General features: G+C 37.0%; 2 protein-coding genes across 2 annotated transcripts; one reads left to right on the top strand and one right to left on the bottom strand.

Moving 5' to 3' along the window:
• Positions 1–11,866: 11,866 nt before the first annotated feature.
• LOC103455956 (subtilisin-like protease SBT3) lies at positions 11,867–14,532 on the bottom strand. The gene has a single exon (XM_008395568.4). It carries the CDS (start codon positions 14,453–14,455, stop codon positions 12,155–12,157), a length of 2,301 nt encoding a protein of 766 aa, XP_008393790.2. The 5' UTR covers positions 14,456–14,532; the 3' UTR covers positions 11,867–12,154.
• An 11,744-nt stretch (positions 14,533–26,276) lies between these two features.
• Positions 26,277–26,723, top strand: LOC139192520 (subtilisin-like protease SBT3). The gene has a single exon (XM_070814736.1). The coding sequence runs from the start codon at positions 26,277–26,279 to the stop codon at positions 26,721–26,723; it is 447 nt and encodes a 148-aa protein (XP_070670837.1).
• The last annotated feature ends 1,061 nt before the right edge of the window (positions 26,724–27,784 follow it).

Raw genomic sequence — 27,784 nt, 5'->3', positions numbered from 1 at the left:
CAAGTCACCATTGTGCCCCTTCCGAGCTTTTGTCACTTATCGTGTCGTCGCACGTGACAAGGAAAAAATTAAAAAAAAAAAAAAATAATAATATATATATATATATATATGGACGTGCAGTATTTTGTGTGTGTAGAAGTAATAAAAGAAGAAGAAGAAGAAATTGAAGTTTATGGTCTGCTTTTTTTTGGTCCAAGGGCTCCAAAGTCCAAAGTCTCCAACCCAATCGTAAGGGGTTAAAGATAAAAGTGGGGTGATGGGCTGCAAAAGTGGATACGGATCATCCGGGTAAAAAAGATGCTTTATGGAATTTTGGGGGGACCGTTTTTGTATTGGACCTCGAAATGGGTCGTTCTTCAAAAAGTAACAAGGGAGAAAAGGAAAATGTGATTTTAAAAAGACATGTTTGCTACGTTTTTAGTCTTTTTTAAGACACTTTGTTGACATGTTCTTGTTCTCTCTTTTGGTATATCACACTTTTTTGACAGTTTAAAGATTATTAGTGATATAATATTGCGATATTAAGAAGTACACACGATTGCAAGGCTTCTGTTTAGTACTGTGTTAGGGTAACTTAAAGCATTTTAAAGTATATTTATTTTTGGTGTTTGTTTAATTAGGACAAAATATAAGAAGAAAAAGAGTAGTCTAGATAGATTCATCATTTCATTCTTTTATAGATGCATTATATTGTTTTGAAATATTAAATCACAAAGAATAATTCAATTTTCATCGTTTTAAAAGATTTTACCCTTTTATTACGTGTGTGTGCCAAAATATCATTAAATAAACTAGAAAATAAAATGGCATGGTAAACAACTGGAACATTTTTTTTTTTTGTCAAACGATGAATTTTGTTAGATTAGCCACCGACGGGGTTTAAACTTACGCCGTCATGCAAGGGCTCAACAACTAGGACACATTTGATAACTATATTTATTTTTTTTGGTTTTAGTTTTCTATTATTTTTTAAACTAAAAAAAATAAAGGCAAATTATGAAAACTCACCAAAATTCAAAATTCAAAATGAAAACTGAAATAGTTATCAAACTACAACAAACAAAGAAAAAAAAGGGACAATTTTCAGTCTACTACTATGTAAATTGCAGCAATGTTTCTTTTAAATTTGTTTTATTTGTGTTATTTCCTCAAATCGTAAAGCTTGTGGATGAATAGTATTTTGATAAAATTATCCATATTATTATTTTCTGTTTCTAGTTATGTAATTTCCAATACCGCGACCTCACTTTATTTTAGTAAAGTTCCCTTCCAAATCCTCATCTCCTTGAAAAGGGAGTTGCTTAATTGGAATCCTCACATCTAAAGGTTTGTTATTTAGTAACACAATTTAGTGGTATTTTTTTTACTTGTAAGTGAGAGGTTTTAAGTTCGATTCTTGTTAAAGGTAAATTTAAACCACATTATTGCTAGCTCATTGTGAGACTTAACTCACTCGTTAAAGCTTTTACTGCCACAAAGATAAGTCTAAATTTTGGAATTGATTATAATTAGGGGTGGGTTTGGTTTTAATCGCTTCGGTTTTTTGTCAAAATAAAAAACCGAACCAAAATTACTGTTTGGTTCGGTTCAGCTTTTTCTTTTGTTCGATTTAGTCTTGGTTCGATATGATCACCATTTGAGGGTCATATATAATTTAAGTGAGTACGTGTATTTAATATGATGACTATCTAAGATGATGATTGTATTAAACACGTACCAGTTTTATAGTCAAATTCTCAAAGGTTATAACGGAAAGAAACGTGTAAATTTGTTATTCGAGTTCTATGGAAAAATTGATAATATGATCATACGAAACCTGAAAGATAGAATATTATAGTGTTCCAAAGCTGACAATTGGTGGAAAGGAAGGAATGGGATTTTTAACGTGTAACGAGAGCAGCACACACCAAATTTGACAGGAGAGAAAAGGCAATGCGACTGCGTTATGAAATCCACTTCTTGTTGTTGAAAACCAAGTCCAAAACACGAATTTAGAAAACAAATGAAACTAAATCATAAATTTAGACCCAAAGTCGAAAAAAGCCCAGATCATAATTTTGGGTTTCCAGTTGACCCATGGGGTAAATGAACAAGGCCATTTCCAGATCAAGAGAAGTTGTTCTTGTCGGATAGGATTTTATTTTATCTATTGTTTGATAATCATTTCAAATTTTAATTTTTATTGAAGAAAAAAATTATTAGAAATTTGTTTCGTAAGCGTTTTTAGTATTAGAAAAAATTATTAGAAATTTGTTTCGTAAGCGTTTTTAGTATTAGTTTCAGGTGGAACTATGAAAATGACATTTTTTGGGGGTTAAATTGTAAACTTGAGGTCATAGAATGAAAAGTGAGATTCTATCGTAAAACTAATTGTCAATATGAGGAGCAGTTTAACCTCTTATAAACCATTACAATGTTTCTTCTTTCACCGATATGAGATTCTTTTACGTTCACATTCTCACACTCCCCCTTACATATGACGAATTTTTAAGTCAAACATGTGAACAACACAAATTGAGTAACGTGCAACACGTGTGATTGTTGGGCTTCACACGTTGGCTACCTTACTCTAATGCCATGACGAAAGTTGAGGATTCACCATTTAACAAATTGACAATATGAGGAGTAGCCTAACCTATTATAAGTTCTTACAAAGTTTCTCCTTTTACCGATGTATGATTCTTTTACCTTCATATTATGATATAATATTGGTGAACCATTAACGGGTGTGAAGAAATGGAAACAATTTTTTGTTTGTTTGTCAAAAATGAAAACTAGAATTATTTTTGGAGAATTCAAAATTTGGCTCCATTTTGAAATCAATTTTTGTTTATTTAAAAAATAAAAACTGATAAAAATTACCCACAAGTGTTTAGTTGTCAAAACAGTGAAACTGAAAATTGAAAAACAAAGTCGTTATCAAACATTGTTGTGAAATCGATGGTATGGATGCAGTGGAATAAAGTAAATAAGACATAATATTTACGAGGTTCGGCAAGTGTGTCTACGTTATTAGGGCAGCAGTAGTAATCTCTCTTATTATCAAATGGAAATTACAAATGGAAACAAGAGATTGTATGTTTTCTTCTGTCATAATATTTGTGAGCTAATAGGCATTTATATAGAAAAACATATCGTTCCTGTTAAGGCCAAAAAATGTAAAAGTAGGCTGACAAGATCTTCAACATTGGTTGGCTGAAAAAAAAAACGATAAACGATGCTTATTTTCTCATGTGGGTTATCCATCTTTAAAACAAACATGCTTTTGAATGTTGATTATTTTTTCTTCCACAATAAGGGGTGGTAGCAATCCTAGATGATCCGACCGTTGTAGCTGGTTTAGTATGGACTTAAAACATTGATACGATCTCAAAAGTCTTTCTCAGTTAGACAATAACAAGAGAACATTTTTAATACTGTTGTCTGAAGTTCCACACTCTAATTATTGGCGATGGCATCACTTGGGCATTTCGCATATTCATCTCTAGGGATGGTTTTGGTACGGTTACCTTACCAAAACTCTCGTACCAATTACCATACCAAATTTTTGGTATTGTAAAATCAATTACCATTATCGTGCTAAACTTTTGGTATGTCAAATAGTTCGGTTAGTATGATATGGTAATGGTAATGGTAATTACCACTTTGTTTCGGGTAACTTTTTTGGCCAAAATTTGATTGTTTTTTTCATCAACCCAATTCAAGGCCCCTTTTTTTTTTCACTTTTTATGTCCTCATCTCATATTTTACATGCACAATTATATAACTCTGTAGCTAATTCATATTTTTCAGATGATTTAATCATACTTGAAGCAAGCAGGTAGCAAGCACAGACAGTAAAAAATTGTTGGCAACAAAGCACAAAGTAGAAAGCACAGCCAGCTCACACCAACACAAATTCCAGCATATTTCATGTAATTGACGCTCATTAAATATATATTATTTTATATATATTTCATGATTATTTTATATATATTTCATGTACTAAATACTACATATATATTTATATTTTTTGGTACGGTATGGTAATACAATAATAATGGTATTGAATACTAATACCGTACCAAAAAACTTTGGTTCGATATATTGCCGATTGACATAAAATCAATATAGTACGGTTGGTTGACACGATAATTTGGTAAAACAGTCCACCCCTGAATCATCTCTCTAGCATGCAAGGTATAAAATTCGATGATATCGGAAATATCAGTAGTCCAAAAACACGGAAATATCAGGATATTAGCGATATCGATAAAAATTGAATAAAAACCACGAAAATTGTAAGAAAAACTTGGAAATTTTTATTGAAACTTTGCAGGATGTTTATTTAGTCAATTATCTATTAGTTTATCATAAAAAATTGGAAGGAAATGCATTGCATGATGGATTTAACTAATTTAAGTTGATTATATAACGAGCTGACAAACATTGTGAGTGTATTTGGAACTATCAAATTAGTCATTTATCCTAATTAAATCTGAACTCTATATCTGGATTTCGAAACCCTCTCAGGCTGCCATGTGGCAGCCCCCATCACTCATCACGTTTCTCTCTCTCTCTCTCTCTCCTACCTTGAGACCCCATTTCCTTCTCTCACTCACTTCGACTCTCTCTCTTCTCTGCACTGTCTCTCTCTCTCGAAACCCTCTTACCTCTCTCCCTCTCTTGACGTGACCACACACACACGCAGTAGCACCATCTGCTCGACTCGAGCAGCTCGAGGACACCACTATCATCACATATCATCAGTCTTCTCTCTCCCGCCTCTGCGAGAATGGCGGAGCCCATAAACTCTATGGCGAGTCTTCTTTGATTTTCTGGTTAGGTATGTCTCGGATCTCTCTCTCCGTGTTAGTGTGAAGCTCAAATTAGTTCGATCTGCTGCACTGCACAGCAGCAGAAGTCCTTCGTTCACCACCGCAGAAAGAACAGACATGGAGTGAGCGAGCGGAGGGGAGACACACCTCACCCACCCCACCGTGACCTCCACCACAGTGGCGCACACTCCGGCGAGCACCATCACCACCTGTGAAAGGCATAGATCTTGGCAGAAAGAGGCGCAGATCTTGGCAGCTGCGACGACGGAGCTCAGCTGTCGTTCCGACGATAGAGAGAGAGAGCGATATTATCACGATAATCAATTGGAAGCATGTGAAAATATCGATATTTTATACCTTGCTAGCATGTCCTAAAAGTCATTGGCCCATTCTCATGCACTGTTTTCCCATATTATCTAATTTGTTTTAACTATTAAGGTGCCTCAAAAGGTCTCTTCTTTCATTGATGTGAAATTTTTTTACCTTTAAATTCTCATATGTCCCTTTATGTGTGGTGAATTTTCAAGTAAAACACGTGAACAACACAAATTGGGTGACGTGGAGCATATATGGTGTTGGATTCACACGTGGGCTAATCTGCTATGATACCATGAAAAAGTTAGGGTTCCACCACAAAATAAATTAGTAATATGAGAAGTAACTCAACCTTTTATAAACTCTTACAAGGTTTATCCTTTTATCAATGTATAACTTTTTTACCTTCACATCCTCATAACTGGGGTACTGACTGATCAATAACCATTTTACTCACCATGTTATGTTGTAACACTTGCCCATCAATACTCTGTCTACTTTTTTGTTATGTTGATAACGAAACATCCACCTTTCCTACGTTACACGTCATGGCAATGCTTTCTCTACGTTTTTTGTTATGTTGATAACTAAACATCCACCTTTCCTACCTTACACGTCATGGCAATTCTTTCTCTCATATGTTAAGATTATTCAATTTTGTCCTCAGAGAGAAAAGAGAGAAAAATCCTAAGCCAAAACACTTTAGTGCTGTCCATTTTATTTTTTTGTTTTTTGGGTTGAAGTGTCCTGTTCTATATTGATCTCACTGAGAGATATTGCTAACACATTTAAATCAATCACTCCATCATTCTGTGCTAAATTTATTAATGTGAATACTTTTTAAGGCTCAACACTTGGAGAGTTTCACGTGATCAATCATGAAGAGAAAAATTATGAGCAGTAGAATGATCCAACAAAGCAGCACGTGGATGGTAAAAGATTCAAGTAAGTTAATCTCTTCTTCTTAGTTCTTTTACGCATTGTCAATTATAACCAACCAAATATATAGGTGAGCTTACATATTATGTGTTATTTATTTATTTTTCGCCGTTAATTTAGTTATTTGAATTAAATTTATTCTAATAATTGTCCGGAATCCAACAAACACTGCATGTCATGGAACTACAAGCCAAACTATCCAATCAAAAGAAAGGTTCATGCACATGTTGTTGTACTAAAAACCAAAATATCAAGTTCAGATCGGATTTTGATTAAATACGAATAATGTATAGCTATTTGATCTAACTAGTTGAAAGATTTTTAATAGAGTAAATCAGAGGAATGGTCCAATTGTAGCTTTAGTCCCTAAACTAAAACTTTCTAGATTTAGTCCCTAAAACTTAGACAAAATGTAGAGCATTGACCCTAGGTGTCAAATTTGTTAGATTTTCCGTTAGAGTGTTTGAGTGGCTGATTTATAGGCCCCACACCTAAATATTTCAGTGCTACCTGGATTAGAAATATAAAAATTAAAAATTAAATTTAAAAAAAATTAGGAAAATATATCTCGTTTGGATGTGCTTTTAAATGACTAAAAGGGTTTTTGGTGAAAATATTTTTAGCTTTTGGTGAAAATATTTTTAGAAACAATCCTTAGTAAAATTTTTAGTAAATCCTGGAAAAACACTTAAAATACTTCTTTGAAGAAGCACAAAACTGATATTTCTTGTAAAAAGCACTTAAAGTGCTTTTGAAACCCAAAAACATTTTATTTAAAAGTGTTTTTAGTCATTTTAAAAGCATATCCAGACGAGCTCATAATTAAAAAAAAAAAAAAATTCTATAGACCCATTTGCACTTCAACTCTCGCAACCCACCCCTTTAACTTTGAGTATTTGATCAACTCCCCAGCCTACCTCTCACCCCCCACCCCCCCCCCCCCCCCCCCGACCTCCATCTACCAATCCCCACAATATAGCCGATCCCCAACCCGTAGGCTACAAAGTTCCGACCTATGTGCGGTGAGGGTTTCAATTGCAGGTGGTGGGGAACCAAAGATTAAGTTGTCAAGGCAGTGTGGACTAAGGTGCTGTGAGGATGAAGGTCATTGTGTGAAGTCTTTTGGAAAGGAAGATTGTGTTCCAAATTTAGATGTGAAACTTTCTTTGGTTTGGTTGTTGGGAGAGTACTATAATGAAGGCTGGGTTTGGAGAATGAGGTGGGCGGAAGGGGAATATGGGAGAGAGAGAATTCAACCTTTTTTATTTTATGTATTTTCTTTTTCCTTTCTCTATGTTTGTATTTTTTTATAGATTTTTTAGGCCACATGACATCCACATCAACAAAAATGTAGAGCCCACAGAGACCACATCATCATAGTAACAGAAAATCTCATGGTGTTAGTACCAAAGGACTAATGCTCCACATTTTGTCAAGTTGAAGGACTAAATCTAATGGATTTTTAGTTCAAGGACCAAGCTACAATTCAATCAAAGTTGAGGGATCATTTCTCCAATTTTCTTTTTTTAATAAGAGTGAGTGACTAGTTTGCTATTTATTGTTTTTGTATTTTTAACTGTATAGTATAAGCCACTTAGTACTACGGTCTGATGGTATTCCTCTTCACTTATAAGTGAGAGGTCTTATGTTTGATTCTCGCCAAAGGCAAATTTGAACCACTTTATTACTAACCCATTGTGAGGTTAGACCTTTCCCCATTTCCTTAGTGTAGATAATATCATTGGTTTAAAAAAAAATCTACAGTATAGGGGTGGGTAAAGGAGGCAACACATTAGGGGTAGGCAAAGGGTATAGGAACTGCGAGTCGAGGCGGGTAATCAAGGTTCGGGGCTGGTACTGGTCGATTCCAATTTTTTAATAAGAGAAACAGGACGGGGTGAGGCGGGGCGATGCAATTTTAAAGGCGGGCCGGTTCCAGATGTATAGAAAAACGGGGCCCTGGACTGGCCCGTTGGTAATTGCAATGGAACAACTGAGCAAAGTTTCCTAAACAAAGTCTCATCGACTCTATCACTCGAGTTCTCGAACTCGATTCTCTCTCATGTGCGTCGTCCCCTCCCCTTCACGGTTCCACCAACACTCCGTCACTCTCCGTCAGTGATCTCTGCCACCACCCGACATCACCGCCGTTGCGAGTCTGGGCCCTGGAGACCACCATGACGACCTAGCAACCTCGATTATCCTTTTCGAGTCCTCGATGATATCCCAGACTTAGAGAACCCATGCACTCGCACCACCTATCTTCTCGATTCTCCTTCTTTCTTCCTCGACGACATCATTGCCGTCGTGACCACCAACACTCCATCACAACCGCCAGTTCAGGTGAATTCTTTGACCTCTGGTTCTTCATGCAAGACATTTTCTCATTCTTTTTATTTGATTTTGCATCCTTTAAATTTCTGTAGCCTGCAACATTTTCCCATCCCTGTAGCCTGCAACATTTGATTTCCCACTTGCAATGGTTGTCACACTTGAAAAATTTAATTTCCCACTTGCAATGGTTTTCCCATCTGTGTTCAATCTGTGCAGTTGCTGTGTTCAATTCAATCTGTACCAAAAAAGAAAAAAAGAAAAAAAAAGGACATATTCGATATGTGTTCAATAGGTGACTTCTCTCGTGACACATTTGATTTCATGCCTCTTATCAAAGATTTAAGCAGGAGAATAGGTAGATCTGAGTTGGGCAGCGTTGAATCTCATTGTGGGTGGCGATTTGGAACTGGGTTTGATGGGTTTGGATCTAATGGTGAGGTGGGCATGGGCGGAGACGACCTTGAGTGGTAGTGGTTTGGGCGGTGCTATTAAGTGGTGGTTCGGGCAGAGACGGCCCTGATTGTATCAAACCGATTGAATTGTATAAAAAAAAAGAGGGACCCGTGGACCCGACCCATTTCACCTTGGCTAGGTTAGGTCTGGTTCCTGTATTAAAATATGTTGTACCCGCCCCGGCCCGTTTCTTTTAAACCTGGGTCCGGTCCCTTCAAAATTGGGCCCGGCCCGTGCCCAGCCCTACAACACATGATGACCATACAAGCAATACTAAAGTAGTGTAGATAATATCGTTGGTAAAAAAAAAAGCAAAAACAAAAACCTCTACATTACAAGGGTGGGTACCCATGATGACCATACAAGCAATACTAACGTACTACCGATCATGCTCTGTAAATAGTAGAGCTGATACGAACGGACTTGTTGCAGTAAAAACCAAAGTGAAGAAAACAAGATAAATTGGGACAGTCACAGTCCCACTCCCATGTGATGTGAATTTGCTTGTTGCCTATGCGTTGTGTCACTTTCTGATTCCCATCTTTAATATCTCCTTTTTGGCTGGTGTACTGTGAAACACAAATATTGAAATACGATATTTCTTTGGCTCCAAAGTTCCACCTCCAATTATTGAAGGGAAAGATTCCCCAGCGGGGAATAAAACAGACGTTACACCAACTTTAGAACGGAAAGAACCTCCTTAGACTAAGAATGTTAAGTGTCCATAAAAAGACAAGGATCATAAATTTTCATATCAATTCATGAAAGAAAAATAGGAAAACTAATGAAGATGACTTGAAAACTTTGAGTTTTAACGATAAGGAAAATAAATAGTACCAGGATTGACTTTAGTGTAAAAATATAATTTTTTCATTAAAGTGAACAATACCAATAATTTTTCATTAAAGTTCCAAGAAAAATTTACATCTAACAATGTTGTTGTATTCTGCATCCACTTTCCGACATTATCCTGTATTCTGCACCCACTTTCCGACATTATCCTTCCAACTTTTGGTTAAAGGGAACTTCGATATTTTTACGAACTATACATGAAGCAGGTCCCTGATTTTAGCACCAAGTAGAGTTTAGTTAAAACAAATTACAACTTTCATTAAAAACTTAAGATGTTGCTAAAAACATCTACTTGTTTCTAATCTTGAAAAGTGGTTTTGTTATTAGTTCCTATTAAATATTAACAGTCTAAGAGAAGCGTTTTTTTCTTTTTGAACAAACAATAGGGGGTGGGCCTAACAATGGACTAGTAATAATTTGGTTCAAATTTATCTTTCGCAAGGATCAGACTTAAGATCTCACTTATAAAAAAAAAAAAAGGTCGTACCCAGTGTACAAGGCTCCCGCTTTACGCAGGGTCTGGGAGAGGTGAATGTCGGCTAGCCTTACCCCCATTTATAAGTAAAGAAAAATATCATTAGACCGTAATACTAAGTGACCTAACATAAACTCTTTACTCACTAATTAAAGCAAAAGTACATTTACTCCTAACACTAGTTGTACATTTACTCCCAACACTATTTGTTACATAGTGGAAAATTATTTTGCACGCTCTTGTTTAAACATTTTCAAAAATTAAAAATAAATATAAGTATGCGCATGAGAAGAAAAATTTTGTGTGAAGAACACTTTCGGTATTACATCTGATGTGAAACTTTCTGTTTTCTTTTGTTAACAAATTCAACAATACAGAATGGAATCGTGATTCGTTTGTAGACCAATGTTTTTTTCTTTCTAAAAGAAGCGTTAAATCTTTTTAGTCTTCCGGATGCTGGATTCTCGACCATATGTCTTTTCCAGCTGCTTTTCTAGAGATCGACAGCGATGGGATAGCGGAAGACAATAGAAACTTCTACATGTACGAAGTTGTTGAATTGTATAAAAGAGATTTTTTTTTTGTTCGAGAGTCCTGCAGATAATGTCATCATGCAATAAGTATAACATAATCGGTAACCTCCATGTAAATAGTGGAATGATTGCGTTGAAAGTGAATCTTACTGAATAAAAGAAAGGACATTGCATATGCTAATAAGTATTTGAGCTACTTCACATATTACTAATTGGTACTTATGACGGAACTTTAACTTTCTTCATGATAATAGGGTAGGTTGTTTCACGTGTTAAACTCAATAGTCAGACGTGCTCCACGTCATCCAATTTTTGTGTTCACGGGTTAAGCTTGAAAATCTCTCACACATGAGGGGTGTGTTGAGAGTGAATCATACATCGGAGAAAAGAAAGACCTTACATGTGCTTATAGATAATCAAATTACTTTCCATATTGCCAATTTGTTTGTAATAAAACTTGTCCATGTGTTAAGTTTGAAAATCTCTCACACAAGAGGGGTGTATTGAGGGTGAATTCTTCGTCGGAGAAAGAAAAGACCTTACATGTGCTTATAAATAAAGGAAAACTAATGAAAATTCCTAAAAAACTCTAGTTTTAATAAAAAATGACAAATAAATGTGTAAGTGAATAGTACCAGAAAAGGTAAAAATGTGATTTTTCGTTAAAAGTGAATATTACCGGAGTGTTTCATTAAAAATCCCTATAAATAATCGAATTACTTTCCATATTGCCAGTTTATTTGTAATAAAACTTGTCCAAGTGTTAAGCTTGAATTTTTTTCACACATGTGGAGTGTGTTGAGAATGAATCCTACGTTAGAGAAAAGAAATACCTTACATGTGCTTATAAATAATCGAATAACTTTCTAATTGCCAATTTATTTGTAATAAAACTTCAACTTTCGAAAGTGATGAGCCTAAATAATTTGAAAATGCGTAAGACTGTCGGGCCATTAATTAACTTCTAACACATACATGAATATAATGGTTTCTCTAATCAAATCATAGAACCTAGCCATGCTTTGTTGACGGTAAATGAATTGGTCCATGTCAGTTTTTGTCGAATGAAACTGATAGACGAGTGCGACTTTGACAATGTCTGCTACTAATTATTTATTCGTCATAATGTAGGTATTGCATAGTTAATATTTCGTAAACTTGCACCATGATAATAAAATAAATAAATATTTGTGTTCTAACAGAAATATAACAATAACACCAGGCGAATGTGACGATCGCGTCAAAAAATTACTCGACAAGCACAACCTGAAATCGCTAGTTGCCGGCTTTAATTTATTTAATCAGACACAAAGCTGCTGCTAGCCTGACATCCTAGACATATATGAAACTGTAATTGCCATTTTATTTAGCAAGGGAATGATCACATGCTTGCTATAGAGCAGGCAAGTTATCTCTGTTGCGACACTTACCTCTGATCAGCTCATGAGGCTTGAAGCCACGACGGGGCTTCTCACCACATGTTCACCTCCACTCTCCACCCAACTCAGAGAACCAAAAACCACTGTCTCTTTCATTACTCTTGGACCTTTTATACTCATCACAAAGCTCAGCTTCTCACCCACCTCCGTGAACTCTAACTTCTCCGGAACCACTCCAACCACAAACCCTTTCAACGGTGTCAAGCTGGCAACGTAGGTCGATGGCCCCTTTCCTAGGTTGGTCACCGTCCTCCGGAATTCATGAGTCGTTTGTACGTCCGAGTGCTTCTTGTTTGAGTTGAAGAATGCAATGAAAGAAGGGTAGTTAAGATCTAAAGAAGGAGTTGAACAATTGTTCGAGGCATATTTAGTGATGGTTTGGATTTGCTTATTGGTGTAGTTGAGTGCACAAAGAAGGTTAACGTAGTCTTCAATTTTCGCATCGTAGATGAGCCCGGGGTCTAGGGCCTTGTTAGGGTTGACATGCCCGGCTCCGATGGCTAGAGGACTAGCTGGCTGGTAAGCATCACCGATGTCTTTTATGGGGCTACCCGTGTTATCCAATATGTCTGATGTCGTCATCATGGCGGATCTAATAGCAGCAGGGCTCCATTCTGGGTGTGCACCTTTCAGCAGCGCCGCTATTCCAGCTACATGGGGGCACGACATGGATGTCCCTGACAGTAGATTAAAATTACTGAACAAGTCTTTCTTTCCCACCACGGCCGCGAAGATATTTGGAGGCCATGCAGCCAAGACTAACGACCCTGGAGCCAGAATGTCTGGCTTCAAGGTCCAGGGGAAGCTAAAGGAAGGCCCTCTAGACGAGTAGCTGGTAACACTTGGTGCTGGTTTGGCCCCAAGAAGTGTCTTTTGAAACTCCAAGCTTGCTTTTGGCCGTGAGTTGCTGTTGATGTAATCTTTGATCACTTCACCTTCCTTTGGACTCAGAAAGATTGCGGGAAAAATGCTTTGAATGAATAACTCCAAATCTGTGTTGCTGGTAATGAAGATGCCTCCGGCAACATTTGCTCTGCTGACATTATAAACTTGATAGTCCAACGTATCATTTCTGTCCTGGCACACGACGATTTTCTTCCCCAACTGCTTCAATGTTTTCCTATTGTTACACGCATCCAAGAAAACAACTGGAAATTGGGTTGAAGATGAATTTCCGGGATAGAGCGTGGACCCCGTGACGGAGTTTCCATTTCCATGATGCGCAGTTCCCTTGAATTCCCGATCAATTGTACCAGCTGCAACCGTGAGAACCCAAGGGATACCATTGTGCAAGGTACCAAAATAAGGACCCTCATTTCCTGCCGATGTGGACACAAAAACACCTCTCTCCAAGGCAGAAAATGTTGCTATGGCAAGAGGATCCTCATACAAATGAACACCATCAAACCCAAATGACAAGGACAAAACGTCCACACCGTCTATAATTGCTTGCTCAATGGCAGCAATTATATCGGACGACAATGCTCCCGCCACACCCCAAAGAGCCTTGTACATGGCCACATGCGCTCTAGGAGCCATGCCACTGGCAGTTCCTGGGGCGTAACCAAAAAATGATGCCCCGGCCACATAATTTCCTGCGGCCGTAGACGAGGTGTGAGTCCCATGCCCATCAGTGTCCCTCGTTGAATTCACCTCAATGGTCAAATTGGGATTCTGGGCAACGAGCCCTTTGTTAAAGAACTTTGCCCCAATAAGCTTTTTGTTGCACAATGAGGAGTTGAATTGGGTGCCACTTTCACATTCTCCTTTCCATCTTGGTGGGATTTCTGACATTCCATCTTCGTTAAAGCTTTCACTTTCTGGCCAAACGCCGGTGTCCACCAAACCAATGATCACATCTTTTCCGTAATTCGCAACCGGCCACACTCCGGATTTGGAGTTGAGGCCAAGAAACTGGGAGGTGTGAGTTGTGTCTTTTTTAACTGGCAAGTCTTTCACTGAAGAAATGTAGCCTGGAGAGCTTTTTAAGGCCTCAAGCTCGGAAGCAGTGAGACTTGCACTGAAACCATTCATGGCATGAGTATAACTATAAATGAGTCTGGAAGACAGGGTGGAGGAGGAGGAGGTCGCAGTGGTGCTAGGGGTAAACTTGCCTAATGTGGAATCTAACGTTGCCAAATACCATGAATGGTGATCAAAAAAGGCTTTAGGCATCACTGATGAATCCATGTGGATGATATAGTTTTGGGATTGAGCAAAGGTTGAGACAATTGCAAGGTGTGAGATGGTGGCAATGGAAAGCCAAAAATACAAGGAAACATGATCGTAACTAGTCATGGGTGTTGAGCACAAGGGACGATATGAAAAATTTAGAATACAAATGAATTCGTAAAGTTTGTGAACTTATATAGGGCGTTTAGACTAACTCCAACCATGACTTATAACATAAAAATTTACAATAATTTTTAAAAATTATTTAACTTAAAATCAACCAAAAACTCTAAAACTCTATATATTTATAAACATCCACACAAAACTCATTTTTCTCCTACAATTCTTCAAATTTTTCTTTCTACCATTTCTTCTCATTTCCAAAATTTTCAAGATGGCAAAAGAGCATGTTAGAGGTCGTAATTGGACATTCGACGAAGATATTGCTTTATATTTGGCATGAATTTCTGTTAGTGAAGATGGTGCCATCGGCACCAATCAAAATAAAAAGGAATTGTGGGGTAAAATCGTTGATAAGTTCCATGAAAACTCCAACGCCGGTCGAAGGGAAGTTGGTGGTGTTTATGATCGGTGGAAGATTATCAACAAAGCGTGCACTTCGTGGAAGGGAAGCTTGGAAAGAGCCATGGTTGACATGCCTAGTGGAAGAGGCGCCTCAGAAATTGTGAGTTTCTTTGTTGATATTTTACTTGTCATGTACATAATAGTATTTTGCAACTAATTATTTTTATGTATTTGTTGCATAGGGTGACAAAGCAATGACAATTTATAAGACAAGAACTACACCAAAAAATCAAGCTTTTAAGTTGCATCATGCTTGGAACATCCTCAAGGATTGTCCGAGGTGGGGAACCGATGCGAATCAACAATGTGGAAGATTATTTCATAATGAAGCCCCACCCCCAAATGATGTCAATGAAGGTGTGAATTTTGCCGACAATGAAGGTATCGACCAAATGAGCCCAACTTCTTCTTTGCCAAGGCCCTAGGGTAGAGATAAGGAAAAGGAAGCCAAGAGAAAAGAGAAGTCCCAAGATCTGATACGTGCACAATTTGCTAGCGAAATGGTAAGAATGAACGAAAACCAGTGTCGTTGGCAAGAAGAATAGGCCCAAATGTTTTTGGCCATGAAGCAAGAAGGGGATAGAGAGCAAGAAAGATATGAAACTAATTTGATAATGGTGGACCTCGACAAATACACTCTAGAGAGGAAGAGATACTTACGTGGTAAGCAAAAATAAATTTTACGAAGGAATGCCATAATGAGTATATTTCAAGATGATGATTCATCTCAAGACTATCACTCAAGTCCACCACCAAGTCAAGATGGTGGATATCATTATTAAGTTTATGTAGTCTATGAGTTTTTTATTGTATTAAGTTTATGTGGTTTATTAATTTTTTTTTTTTAAGTTTATGTGGTTTATCATGATTTTCATGTATTGATTTAGTAATTTTTCAAAATTTATCGGAATTTAAATATTTTTAGGTTAAAATGTTCATAAAATTAATTTAGGATAGTCTACATAATTTTTTTTTAAAAGTTAATTTAAAAAAAATAGCCTTAATTCATTTTTTGATAATCTGGGGCTAAAATTTTAGGCCAAAATGGTTGGAGTAAAAAGCTGTTTCTGGGCTAAAACCTAAATTTTCTGAGCTAAATATTTTTAGATTTTAGGTCAGGGTTGTAGATGGTCTTGGGAACCAATCCCCCCAAAAAAGTCTTCATCACCATCTGATCATCCCAACTGGGAGTATATTATGGATAATATATTATTGGTGTCCAATTGCCCGTGCATGTTTATGGATAATATATTTACGCTAGATGAAGGCCGTTCATTTGGCAAGGCCAAGGAGACCATCTCGTCATTGTATGGACCGCCACAAAACAAGGGCATATGGGGAAATTGGGGTACACAGCGCATGCAAAATGCAAGTGGAAGGAAGTAAATATCAGTATCATTAACAAAATATAGTGAAGAGAAATTGTTTTAGACCTTAAATAATTTCTTTATTTTAAAAATGTTTTTTTTTTATTTTCTCTTTCAACCTGAAATAAAATAAAATAAATATCTCTTTCCACAGCACCAGTTTGAGAATTTATTCAAGCAAGGGTTTTGATGCTTCTCTTCCATGGCTGCCCAAAAAATCTCAAAACTCCAAAATCCATCGGAACTTCAAATTAAACTCAAAAGCATGAAATCCCCTTTCATGGCTGCCCTATTCGAATATCGCCTAAACAACATGAAGGCATAAAAGAAGAGGGAGTGAGAGATAACGTAGTAGGGGGAGGGAGAGAATATAAGACAAAAAAGAGGAGAGGAGATGCCGAAAGAGTAATGCTAGTGAGACTAAATTTTGTAAACTAAATGATATGGAAGTTGGTGATTGGATTATTACTTAATCGTTGATAAAAATGCTCATTTTCTATTAGTGACACCTCATTTGGTTTGCTAATTTAATCTACTAATTTAATCAACGCCTAAAAATGGTGGAATTTGAGGTGGTGAGGTTTGTTGATGCACAAAATCAGTGAGGACTTTGGAACAATGTAAAGTGTCAAGTTTGTGACCTTCACTCGGGTGCTCCGGTCACTAGTGAGGATAAGTATGTAAAGAGATAGAGATAGGGAAGCAAACACAAGATGTAGGTGGTTCACCCAGATTGGCTACGTCCACGGAGTAGAGGAGTTCTCATTAATAGTGAAGGGTTTACACAAATACATAGGTTCAAGCTCTTCATAAGTGAGTTTTAATGAGTAGTTTAATACAAATGACATTAGGGATTCATTGTAGGAGAATGATCTCCTTTTATAAAAGAAGAGAGTCTCTAGCTTTATTCTGACGTTGACACGTGTTGTGCTGTGATTGGCCTTGTGGTTGAAGGGAAACTCTTGTGGGTTCTTGACGGTATAACATTGACCGGTGCTCAATAGTTTCGGGATTGGTCAAGTATGGTACAAACAATGCTCCCCTAAGTTCCTGAGTAAGGGAAGCTTCTCGGTTGGGGACTTGCAAAATCCAAGCCACTGAGTAATCACGAAACTTCTAAGTACCAAAGAGTGGTATTGTAACGACCCGAAATTTCTAATTCGGAAGCCAAACACACAGGTAGGCCACAATAAAATAATGGTTAATTATAATTCTAACCAACCACAAAAAAAAAAAAAATCATTTTGTTTAATTTATGACTGCATCTAACATCCTAGTTAGACTGTTTATGTACCCTAAATGAAGGGATCAAGCCATTTCTGGTTCACCTTACACTTCTAGAACAACATACTAAAATTTCATTCCAATCCAATGGTCGGATCTCCGCCAATCATGAAATCAAGTGGCGGTCAATGTTTTATTTTACAAACTTGCAAATCCAATTTGGGAAGATCCGTACGTCGGATTCTTAATCCGTAAGTTCCTAAAGTCCTCAAATATTACGTATTATAATGTCTCAAAGTTTGGTGACTATCCAACGGTCGGATCATCGATTCCTATATTGACCAAGTAACGTATCGTAGTGAATTTAGGTTCTAACAATCAACCTACATCATACGATTACCAAAAATGAATTCAAAACATCCGATTTAGTCTAAAGATAGCATCGACGGCCCTCGAGCCACGCACCGCGCAGGTGGCGGTCGACCTCCCCGACTCGCCGGAAAATTTCAAGTATTTCTAAAAATTATCAAATTTTACAAAAATGAAGATCTCAAAGAGTAGAGCAAAATTTATACCTGTGGCTAAGTCCAATTTGGCCGGGAAAGGTTCCAAATTGACTCGAACCCGCCTGAAACCCTAAGGTGGGTGCTCTTCGATTCAACTTCCTCGGTGTTCCAACTCCCCTACAACTAGTTGGGCTTTGTTCCTTAGGGTGACGGGAATCTATTGGTGGTGGTGATGGTGGGAGTTACATTCAAATTTGGGTGGATCGCCACCACGAGTTCATCGAACCCCCCTGTGCGGGTATTCACTATTGCAGGGCCAATTTCCCTCAAAATCAAGGTGGAATAGGTAGAGGGGATGATGGGGAATAATTTTCAGGTGGTGAGGTGCTTCAATTCACCGGAAATTGGTCGGGAAACCATCGGTTTCCATGGCTTTCGCCGGTTTGGGTCGCACGGGTCAAGAAACCCGTTGACTCCCCCTTTTCTCTCATTTCCCTCGCCTCTTTTCTTTTGATTGGTCCCGTGTTTCACCCCATCTCACAGCCCTCCACGTGGCTCACTCCTTGCTCCAGAAAATCTGGAGCCTTCCAGATAAATGGCAAAATGACTATTTTGCCCTTAACTTCAATCGTTAATAACTTCTTCTTTATAACTCCATTTTATAAACGGTTTCCGCCTATGTGCTCATAGGATCATCCCTTATCCAAATATGTCAAGAAATCCAATAAAACATATGAGGATAAAATACGGTCCTAGTAAACTTTCGCTTAGCCACCTAATGACATTTTTGTCGTTTCCACTTATCGATAAATTTTTCCACATATTCATGTATCTTAAAATTTTCAGGGTATTACATTCGACCTCCATTAAAATAAATCTCGTCCTCGAGATTTCTACCCTCGAATAACTAAAAGGAATTAGAATTAATTCCACCATTTTGTGTTTAGCGAATAAAATCATAACCTCAATCTATGATTTTATTCAAGCTCCAGAAATAAATACTTCCACAAAGTAATCATTTACACATAGGTTTCCTACTACGCTCATTGGTAGAATAAATATCAGAAATTCTAGCCATACACATTGGCAAAATAAATATCACAATCATTGGTAAACCACTTACCATCATTGGCGATACGCAACCGTTACCATGATTCTTCCTCAAAATTTCTAGCCATAATCATTAGCGATATCAAACATCAGAAAATTTTTGCCATATTCATCCTCGGCAAAACAAATATAATAAATTCCAGCCAAACCATCATCGGCCAAATAAATATCAAGGTTTCAAACCACAATCATCAGTGGCTAAGCATATATCACAATTTCAAGCCAAACCATTTAAATTGGCATTCAAATATAAGAAATTCCAGCCAAATCATTGGAATTTCAAATCACAATAACTGGTAAAATCACTTACCATTATTGATTATACACAGCCGTCACTACGATTCACTCCAAGAATTCGTGTGCCAACATAATCCAATCTGATGACCGGTTTCACGGCCGATTATCCTCACTTCAATCTGACCACAACAACACGAAGTAGGGTAACGAGAGTGTCTATTTAATCCTACACCCCAGAACCAAGTACCCTCCCCACGGGATATGGTACAAGTCTGGCCGTGTAAGCTTCCAGAGGTTTAGGAGATTGAAACCCAAGGCAGCGCACGGTACCAAGGGCCATACCACATAGACTATCCCGCAGGAGTAGCCCGACCGCATAACACCTTCTGAATGTTTAAGGGATCGAAACCCAGGGGAACCTCATAGTCCCTTTCACTTTCAGGTCATCAAAATCATCCAGGAACCTGCATTTACAATCCACAGGAACCTGTACTCACAACAACACACGTGAGTAATCCACAATACATATATGTATCTCACATATTCATAGAAATTATGAAATATAGCAGCTACAATGCAAATCATAATTTCCATTCATAAAACTCTATAATCGCCATGGAAATTGCACCATGCCACATAAATGAGTGATCCACCACACACACACACACATACACATACATACATACATACATACATATATATATATATATATATATATATATATATATATATATATATATATCACATGAATGGCACATTATTCACAAAATTTTGAAATAATGTATTCACAATGCATAAGCAATTCACATAAATGCCTCAAGATGCATAAAACTTATGAAATATTGCAAATCACTACAATCCTGTTTCACATCACTAAAACAAGAGAATATAAATATACAACTTACAGAGAAATATCCAGTTTATGTATATGAGAAAACCAGCAAGAAGAGCATACCTGCACTAGTTGCAGAACCCGAAGCCATGACCCTTCTCTTCTCTCGCAGATTTATCAAGAGCTCGACTTACAAATAGGATTAAGTCCAAATATGAGCATTGGCACTGTGAGAAGAGAGGCCACTATATATATATATATATATATATATATATATACACACACACATAAAATCTTTACCATAACATATTAGGATTCCCTATTAAAATCCATATAGGAAACAAATACTTGTTTCCTTGTTCTGATCTTAATGCTATACAAAATCCCTCTTTGACAAGGATTAGCATTCCTTTTATCAACAAGACTTTTCTATCAAATTGAACACCTATAGCTGGTCCTAAAACTTCTATATCTCATACTTATATCCTTACATTCTCCGACTTGATATGAGAACAGTTTCAAGTTCTCAGCTTATTCAACCATTCTCAGATAGAAGTGATCACTAAGCCTGTTGACAAAAAGTCTTCAATCATAACCAACTAACAGACATCTCAAAATTCAGAACTCTTGTAACTTTATTACTACAATAAAGAAAAATAGTTCTCAAGAGTCACATACATTTAATTTGTATCCTCAACATTGTGAACTTGATCAATATTAGCAAATAAGCAAAATAATTTGCTCCCACTATTTCACACCATTGTCAGCAAGATTTTAAGATAAACCATTGCTCCAAAACAACGTATGAATCAACAATTCAACAACAAGTGCTTTGAACAAACTAACCAAAGCATCAAATGAATTTTCCCAAACTTTATTTCTCAAAACAATAGATCATCATAACTGATCTCAATTCAAAAATAAAATAAACTGAAAGCAAGAATAACTAACCTGATACTATCTTCATTCAACCATAAACTTTAAAACTTAAACTTAAAATCTGTTTATATTGCTACACCAGCTCCCTGAACTTCACAGCAGCAATTGAACAATCACTTTGTAATAGATCACTCCCACTGATCAAATGATTCAAGTATTCCCATCCGAGAGACATGAGCTTTAAACACTCCAACTGGCAATGCCTTGGGTCAAATGATCTGTAATCATTACATCAGCACTCAAGTGCTCCACCTGAATTGCTCATTCTCTAACATTTTCTCGGAGTTTAAGAAACTTTACATCCATCAATCTTGAAGCTGAAGTTCTCTTATTGTTCTTGGCAAAGAATACTGCAGAATTGTTATCACAATACATTTTAATAGGCATTTGCACAGAATTGACAACCTTCAAATCTGTCACAAAATTCTTTAACCATACAGCTTGTTTCATTCATTCAAAACAAGCTATAAACTCTGCCTCCATTGTTATTGTAGCTATGACAGTCTGTTTTGCACTTTTCCAAGAGACTGCACCACCATTAAGCATAAATATATAACTTCCAGTGGATTTTCTATCATCTACATCACCGGCCAAATCAGAATCAGTGTAGCCAACTAACTCCAAAAGCTCATCCTTGCCATAAACCAACATGTAGTTCTTGGTTCTTTGCAGGTACCTTAAAACCTTATTTGCTGCTACCCAATGTGACTCTACTGGATTTGCTTGAAACCTACCCAACATTCCAACTATAAAAGCAATGTTTGGTCTTGTGCAAATAGTTGTATAGATCAAGCTTCCACCAATGAAGCATAAGGAGTTATCAAAATTTCCTTGTAAACATCACTGCAAGGAGACTTCTCATTATGATCAGGTTCTTCAAAAATGAATCTGCCTTGTGACAAATCTGCAACATCTTGATCTTCAAAGAATCTGGCATTGTAAGTTTCTTGAATCCTGGTGTGAGCTTGAGGACAATAAAACTTAAAGCCTTTAGATTTGTCTGAGTATCCAATGAAGTAGCATGATTGAGTCCTAGAGTCCAGTTTCTTCTCATTTGGATTGTAAATTCGAGCCTCAGCTGTACATCCCCAAACATGGAAGTAATCAAAACTAGGCTTCCTACCATTCCAGATTTCAAAAGGTGTAAATGAAACAGTTTTGCTTGGGACTCTATTCAGTATCTAAGTTGTTGTCTTCAATGCTTCACTCTATAGGAATCATGGTAACTTTGATCTTTTCATCATACTTCTTACCATTCCAATCAAAGTTTTATTCCTCCTCTTTGAAACTCCATTTTGTTGTGGCGTTCCAGGTGTGGTGTATTGAGCCACAATGCCTTGTTGTTCTAGATAGAGAGCAAACGAACCTTTATGTTGTCCAGCTTCACTGTACATGCCAAAGTACTCTCCTCCTCTATCCGATCTAACAATCTTAATGGTCTTTCCCAATTGTTTTTCTACCTCAGTTTTATAAATTTTGAAATAATCAAGGACATATGACTTCTCACTAATTAAATAAGTGTAACAAAACCTTGAGAAATCATCAATGAAGTTGACAAAATAAGAGTTACCACAAATGGTTTTAGTTGGAAAATGACCGCAGATATATGTGTGTATAATTTCTAGCAAATCATGACTCCTCTTAGCATCTAGCTTCCTAAAAGTAGTCATTTTGCCCTTAGCACAATCAACACACTCAGTTGCAGTGGAAAAATTCAATTCAGGGATCAACTTAGCTTTGGACAGCTTTAAAACTCTTTCTTTGGATATGTGTCCTAACCTTTTGTGCCAAAGAATGAATGAATCATCATTGCAGTGCATCCTCTTAGCGCTTGTGTTTAAAACATATTGATCAATAGACTCTAGAGTATAATTCAAACACCACATATTGTCACTCAAATATGCAGTTCCCAAAACACAATCTAGGTGGTTCTTTTTAAAAAAAATTAGACTTTCATCGTCACCTAGAAAGGCAAAACCATCTTTGACAATCCTAGAACTAGAGATCAAATTTCTTCTCATCTTAGGCACATAAAGCACATCCTTTAATTTCAGTATAAAACCAGAAGACAATTTTAAACATACCATTCCAATAGCTTCTACCGCAACCTTAGTTCCTTCTCCCACAAAGACATTATAGTTCTTAAAACCAGTTTGTTTTGATTTCACAAAACCTTCCAAAGAATTTGTGATGTGAACTGAGCAACCAGTATCAAACCACCAAGAATTCACAGGAATATCAATCAAATTTGACTCAACACAGACATTGACTTGTTCTACACCCTTACTTTTAAGATAGTCCTAAAAAACTTGACAATCTTTCCTAGTGTCATTTAGTTTTGCAGAAAAAACATATAAGTTTAGCAATATTTTTAGTTTTGACCATAAGATTGCTAGATCCCTTAATAGAGTCCTTTACATTAGCAGATGCATTAGACTTAAAAGAAGTTACCTCGGTATTAGAATTCTTACCAGAGTGTCCAGAGAATGGTTTGAATGACTTCTTCCCCTTGTCTGGTTGCACAAAATTCACCATTTCAATATCTTTTCCTCTTTCTTGCTTCTGTCTAGCCTTTTCTTGAACACACTGTGCTATTAGCTCATCAATATCCTAGTTCTTGTCTTGAGTGTTATAAGACACCTTTAACTGACTATATTTGTTTGGAAGGGCTTAAAGGATCATGAAAACTAGATGTTTCTCACCAATATTAACATCCAGAGAATTCAATTTCTCAGCTGCATCAATCATTTTCATGATGTGGTCTCTGATTGATCCTATGCCCTCAATCTTGTATGTGGTAAGCATTGCCATATATTGACTGATTTCTGCCTTCTGAGATTCTTTGAACTTCCTTTCAATTGCTTGTAAATAGTCAATAGCTAATTCATGCTTCTTGATCCTACCTTGAACAGTATTAGTCATGGCACTTTCAAGTATAGAAAGCGCCACTTTGTTTGCTTTGACCCATCTCTCTGCATCAACTTTCTCAACCCTAGTGCTTTAATCAATCAAAATTGGCTTAGGAGTTTCAAGGGCTATGTCAAATTCATTGAGTGTCAATACGAGCCCAATCTCACGTCTCCACTTCTTGTAGTTGCTTCCCCTGTGAGAACAGGAATATTTGCCAAGTTCATAGTCCTCCAGATATTGCAGATGCTGCACCATTCATGAAATCACAAATATGAATTTATTAGTTCCTGATTTCATCTCAACATCACTTTACACTTCATGACTATAATCACAGACCCATACATATAGTCTTAACAACAATCTATTGATAAGCATATATAGAGTAAAATGATATAACAAGAACTTTAAACAACTCGCTGATTTCTTTCATATATCCTTAGACACCAAATGGTTTAATGGTGTCTCATACATGTGAAAAGCAATTTTAAATATTATCATGGTTAAATCAAAATTGAGATTTATACTTAAAAGAAGTTGATCTAACATATGACTCACTGCATCAATCGATTAATGCAGACTTTAAAGGCCAAACATATTCATCTATACAGGTATTCAATGGAATCAAAGCAATTAATAACAAACATTTTAATCATAGCATTTCAAATTCACGAATCGGACAACGGAAGCAATTTAGAATTTGAAAATAGAAGATTTTAGTGTTTGAAAGGAAAACCCAGATCGGTATTCATGGAAGAAATCAACACTCTCTTTAGTTTGGGAAAAAAGACCTCATTCGGTAATGGTTTAAGGGTTCCAACGGTCAAATTTTATTTTTAATTTTAAGGAGCAGTTATTTTGTCATTTTCCACTACTGCTTCTTTTAATACCTCCAGAACCAGACTTCGATTCTCCATGAGAGCACAAAAGTTTTTTTTTTCTTTTTTATTGTAACATACAAAAGTCTCTTCTTTACAGATTGAACTCATATTTATATGTCTTGTGACTCTGATACCACATGTAAGCTTATAAATCACAAAGACCAAGACCAAAACATGAACTACAACTTAAAGAGAAATATCCAGTTTATGTATATGAGAAAACCAGCAAGAAGAGCATACCTGCACCAGTTGCAGAACCTGAAGCCATGGTAGCAAGCTTTCAATGTGCCTTCTCTTCTCTCGCAGATTTATCAAGAGCTCGACTTACAAATAGGATTAAGCCCAAATATGAGCATTGGCACTGTGAGAAAAGAGGCCAATATATATACATATAATCTTTACCATAACATATTAGGATTCCCTATTAAAATCCATATAGGAAACAAATGCTTGTTTCCTTGTTCTGATCTTAATGCTATACAAAATCCCTCTTTGACAAGGATTAGCATTCCTTTTATCAACAAGACTTTTCTATCAAATTGAACACCTATAGCCAGTCCTAAAACTTCTCTATCTCATACTCATATTCTTACATGTGCTGCTGGGAATGATGGTCCTTCTGATAACTCAACACATAATGGAGCACCCTGGATCACAACAGTAGGAGCTGGCACACTTGATCGTACTTTCACTGCAACATTGACTCTAGAGAACGGCTTCACAGTTGAAGGAGAATCATACTTCCCCGAAAGCGTTTACATTGCTGATAAACCGTTATACTACGGGAAAGACAGCGTTAGCATATCAACTTGCAACTTTGGAGCATTAGATCATAAAGAAGTGGCTGGAAAAGTAGTCTTCTGTGATAATCCCAGGGGGTGACATTGATGGACAACTGGAAGAGGTAAAAAACGCAGGCGCTTACGCTGCAATCTTTGTGTCAGATATGCCAGATTGGTACGCTGAAAACTTCACCATTCCTGCTTTGGTTCTACCAATGGCGAAAGGCTCTTTCTCTTCAAGAGAACCAGACCCCATCACCCCAAGCATTCTAAAACCCGACATTCTTGCTCCCGGTGTTGATGTACTCACTGCAGTTGCACCTAACAAGAGGTTCATGGAAGTAAACAACTATAATTTGGTGTCAGACTATCAACATCAGTGGCAGCACCCATGTTGCAGGAGTTGTAGCTCTCCTAAAGGCTGTTCACAGTGAATGGAGCCCTGTTGCCATTCGATCAGCGATCATGACCACAGCGTATAACCTCGACAACACTAGAACCACCATAAGAGACCAACGAGACGGTCTTGCTACCACGCCTACAATTCGGTGCAGGCCATATCAACCCGAACAGAGCCATGAATCCTGGACTCGTCTATGACATGGATGTGCAGGACTATAACGAGTTTCTATGTGGCCTCGGATACACTACCAAGCAGATGAGCGCTGTAATCCGACGAAATCAATGGAGTTGCAGGCAACAACCTACTGAGCTAAACTACCCTTCTTTTATAGCCATCTTCAACAGCACAGACAACTCTCCGAAAGCAAAAAACTTTACTAGGCTTGTGACAAATGTGGGAGATGATGCATCAAGTTACTTTGCATTTTTGGAGGTTCCTCATGGAATGAAGATTGCAGTGGAGCCTAGCACTTTAACATTCACAGGAAAGAATCAAGAACAAGGTTTCGTGTTGAGAGTAGAGATCGATAGCAACGCTCCGAAGGTGACGTATGTCTATCTGAAATGGATTGATCAACATAACCACATAGCATCAAGCCCTGTAGTATTCGTAAATTACTAGTTTCAGACATCATGATACCATCTGCATATTAATGTCCAGGATCCAAATATTACAAAACAAAAGGGAATGACAAAATAGAACACAGCGAATTACAGCAGTGACATTATGTGGAGCAAAAAATAATCAAGAGGCAACACGTGGATTTTTAGGTGAAGAGGACAAAATTGCCCTTGAGACACACCGGGTTTCCTACACGCGAGCAGTGGAGAATCATCCATCAATCGAGTCAAGAGTGCCCAAAATAGGTAACAAGTCTCATCCATCTTTACTCCATATCCTCTACAAGGAAATTATTACATAACCTCCCAAAACATTTCTTTTATTATGATAATTAGCCAATTAATATATTTATACCTAATTAATATATTAATTGCTAATTGAATCACCAAATAACACCCCAAAAAACACTTAAAGGCCAGCCACCTTTTCTCCAAAGGGGACCGGCCACACTCCCCTATAAAATGTTGTAAATTTGAGTAGTTTGAATAGAAATTTATTTGTCCCACATTGGCCATTCCCAAAAGATTTTATCACTTTATAAGGCTTTGTCCTTTAGAGAAAGTGATTGGAGTAATAGGCTTGGAGACTAAAATTGGGCTCACCCTTGGGGTTGGGATTTGGGATGTACTAATTAATTGGTAATTAATATATAATTAATTGTCAAAAGATGGGCCTTAGGCTCTAATAATTAAATTATTTAATTAATTATTTTTCGGATTTACTTAATTATTTTTAATTAAATTCGAATTTAATTAATTAATTATTTTCATGAAAAGACTCATCATTTCAGATGAAGTATGAGAGTTCTTTCTGAACACAGAGCAAAGCACCCCTCTGAAGAGATGTCTCCCAATAGTCACACCTCATTCTCATACCTGTTGCAAACAGGCATCCATCTGCTATATATACATCCATCTGCATGGCATTTAGAACACAGAAAATAATCAGCTTCATCTTCTACATTCCTAAACCTTCTTACTGAGAGAAACACACTAAATTCGCTAGAAGTTAAATTTTCCGGTGTTGGAATTTTAACTTGATCGTTAAATCCTAGTGAAGCA

The sequence above is a fragment of the Malus domestica genome, chromosome 15 (assembly GCF_042453785.1).
Source record: "Malus domestica chromosome 15, GDT2T_hap1".
Classification (NCBI taxonomy): domain Eukaryota; kingdom Viridiplantae; phylum Streptophyta; class Magnoliopsida; order Rosales; family Rosaceae; genus Malus; species Malus domestica.
This window is presented reverse-complemented; position numbering and strand designations above follow the sequence as displayed.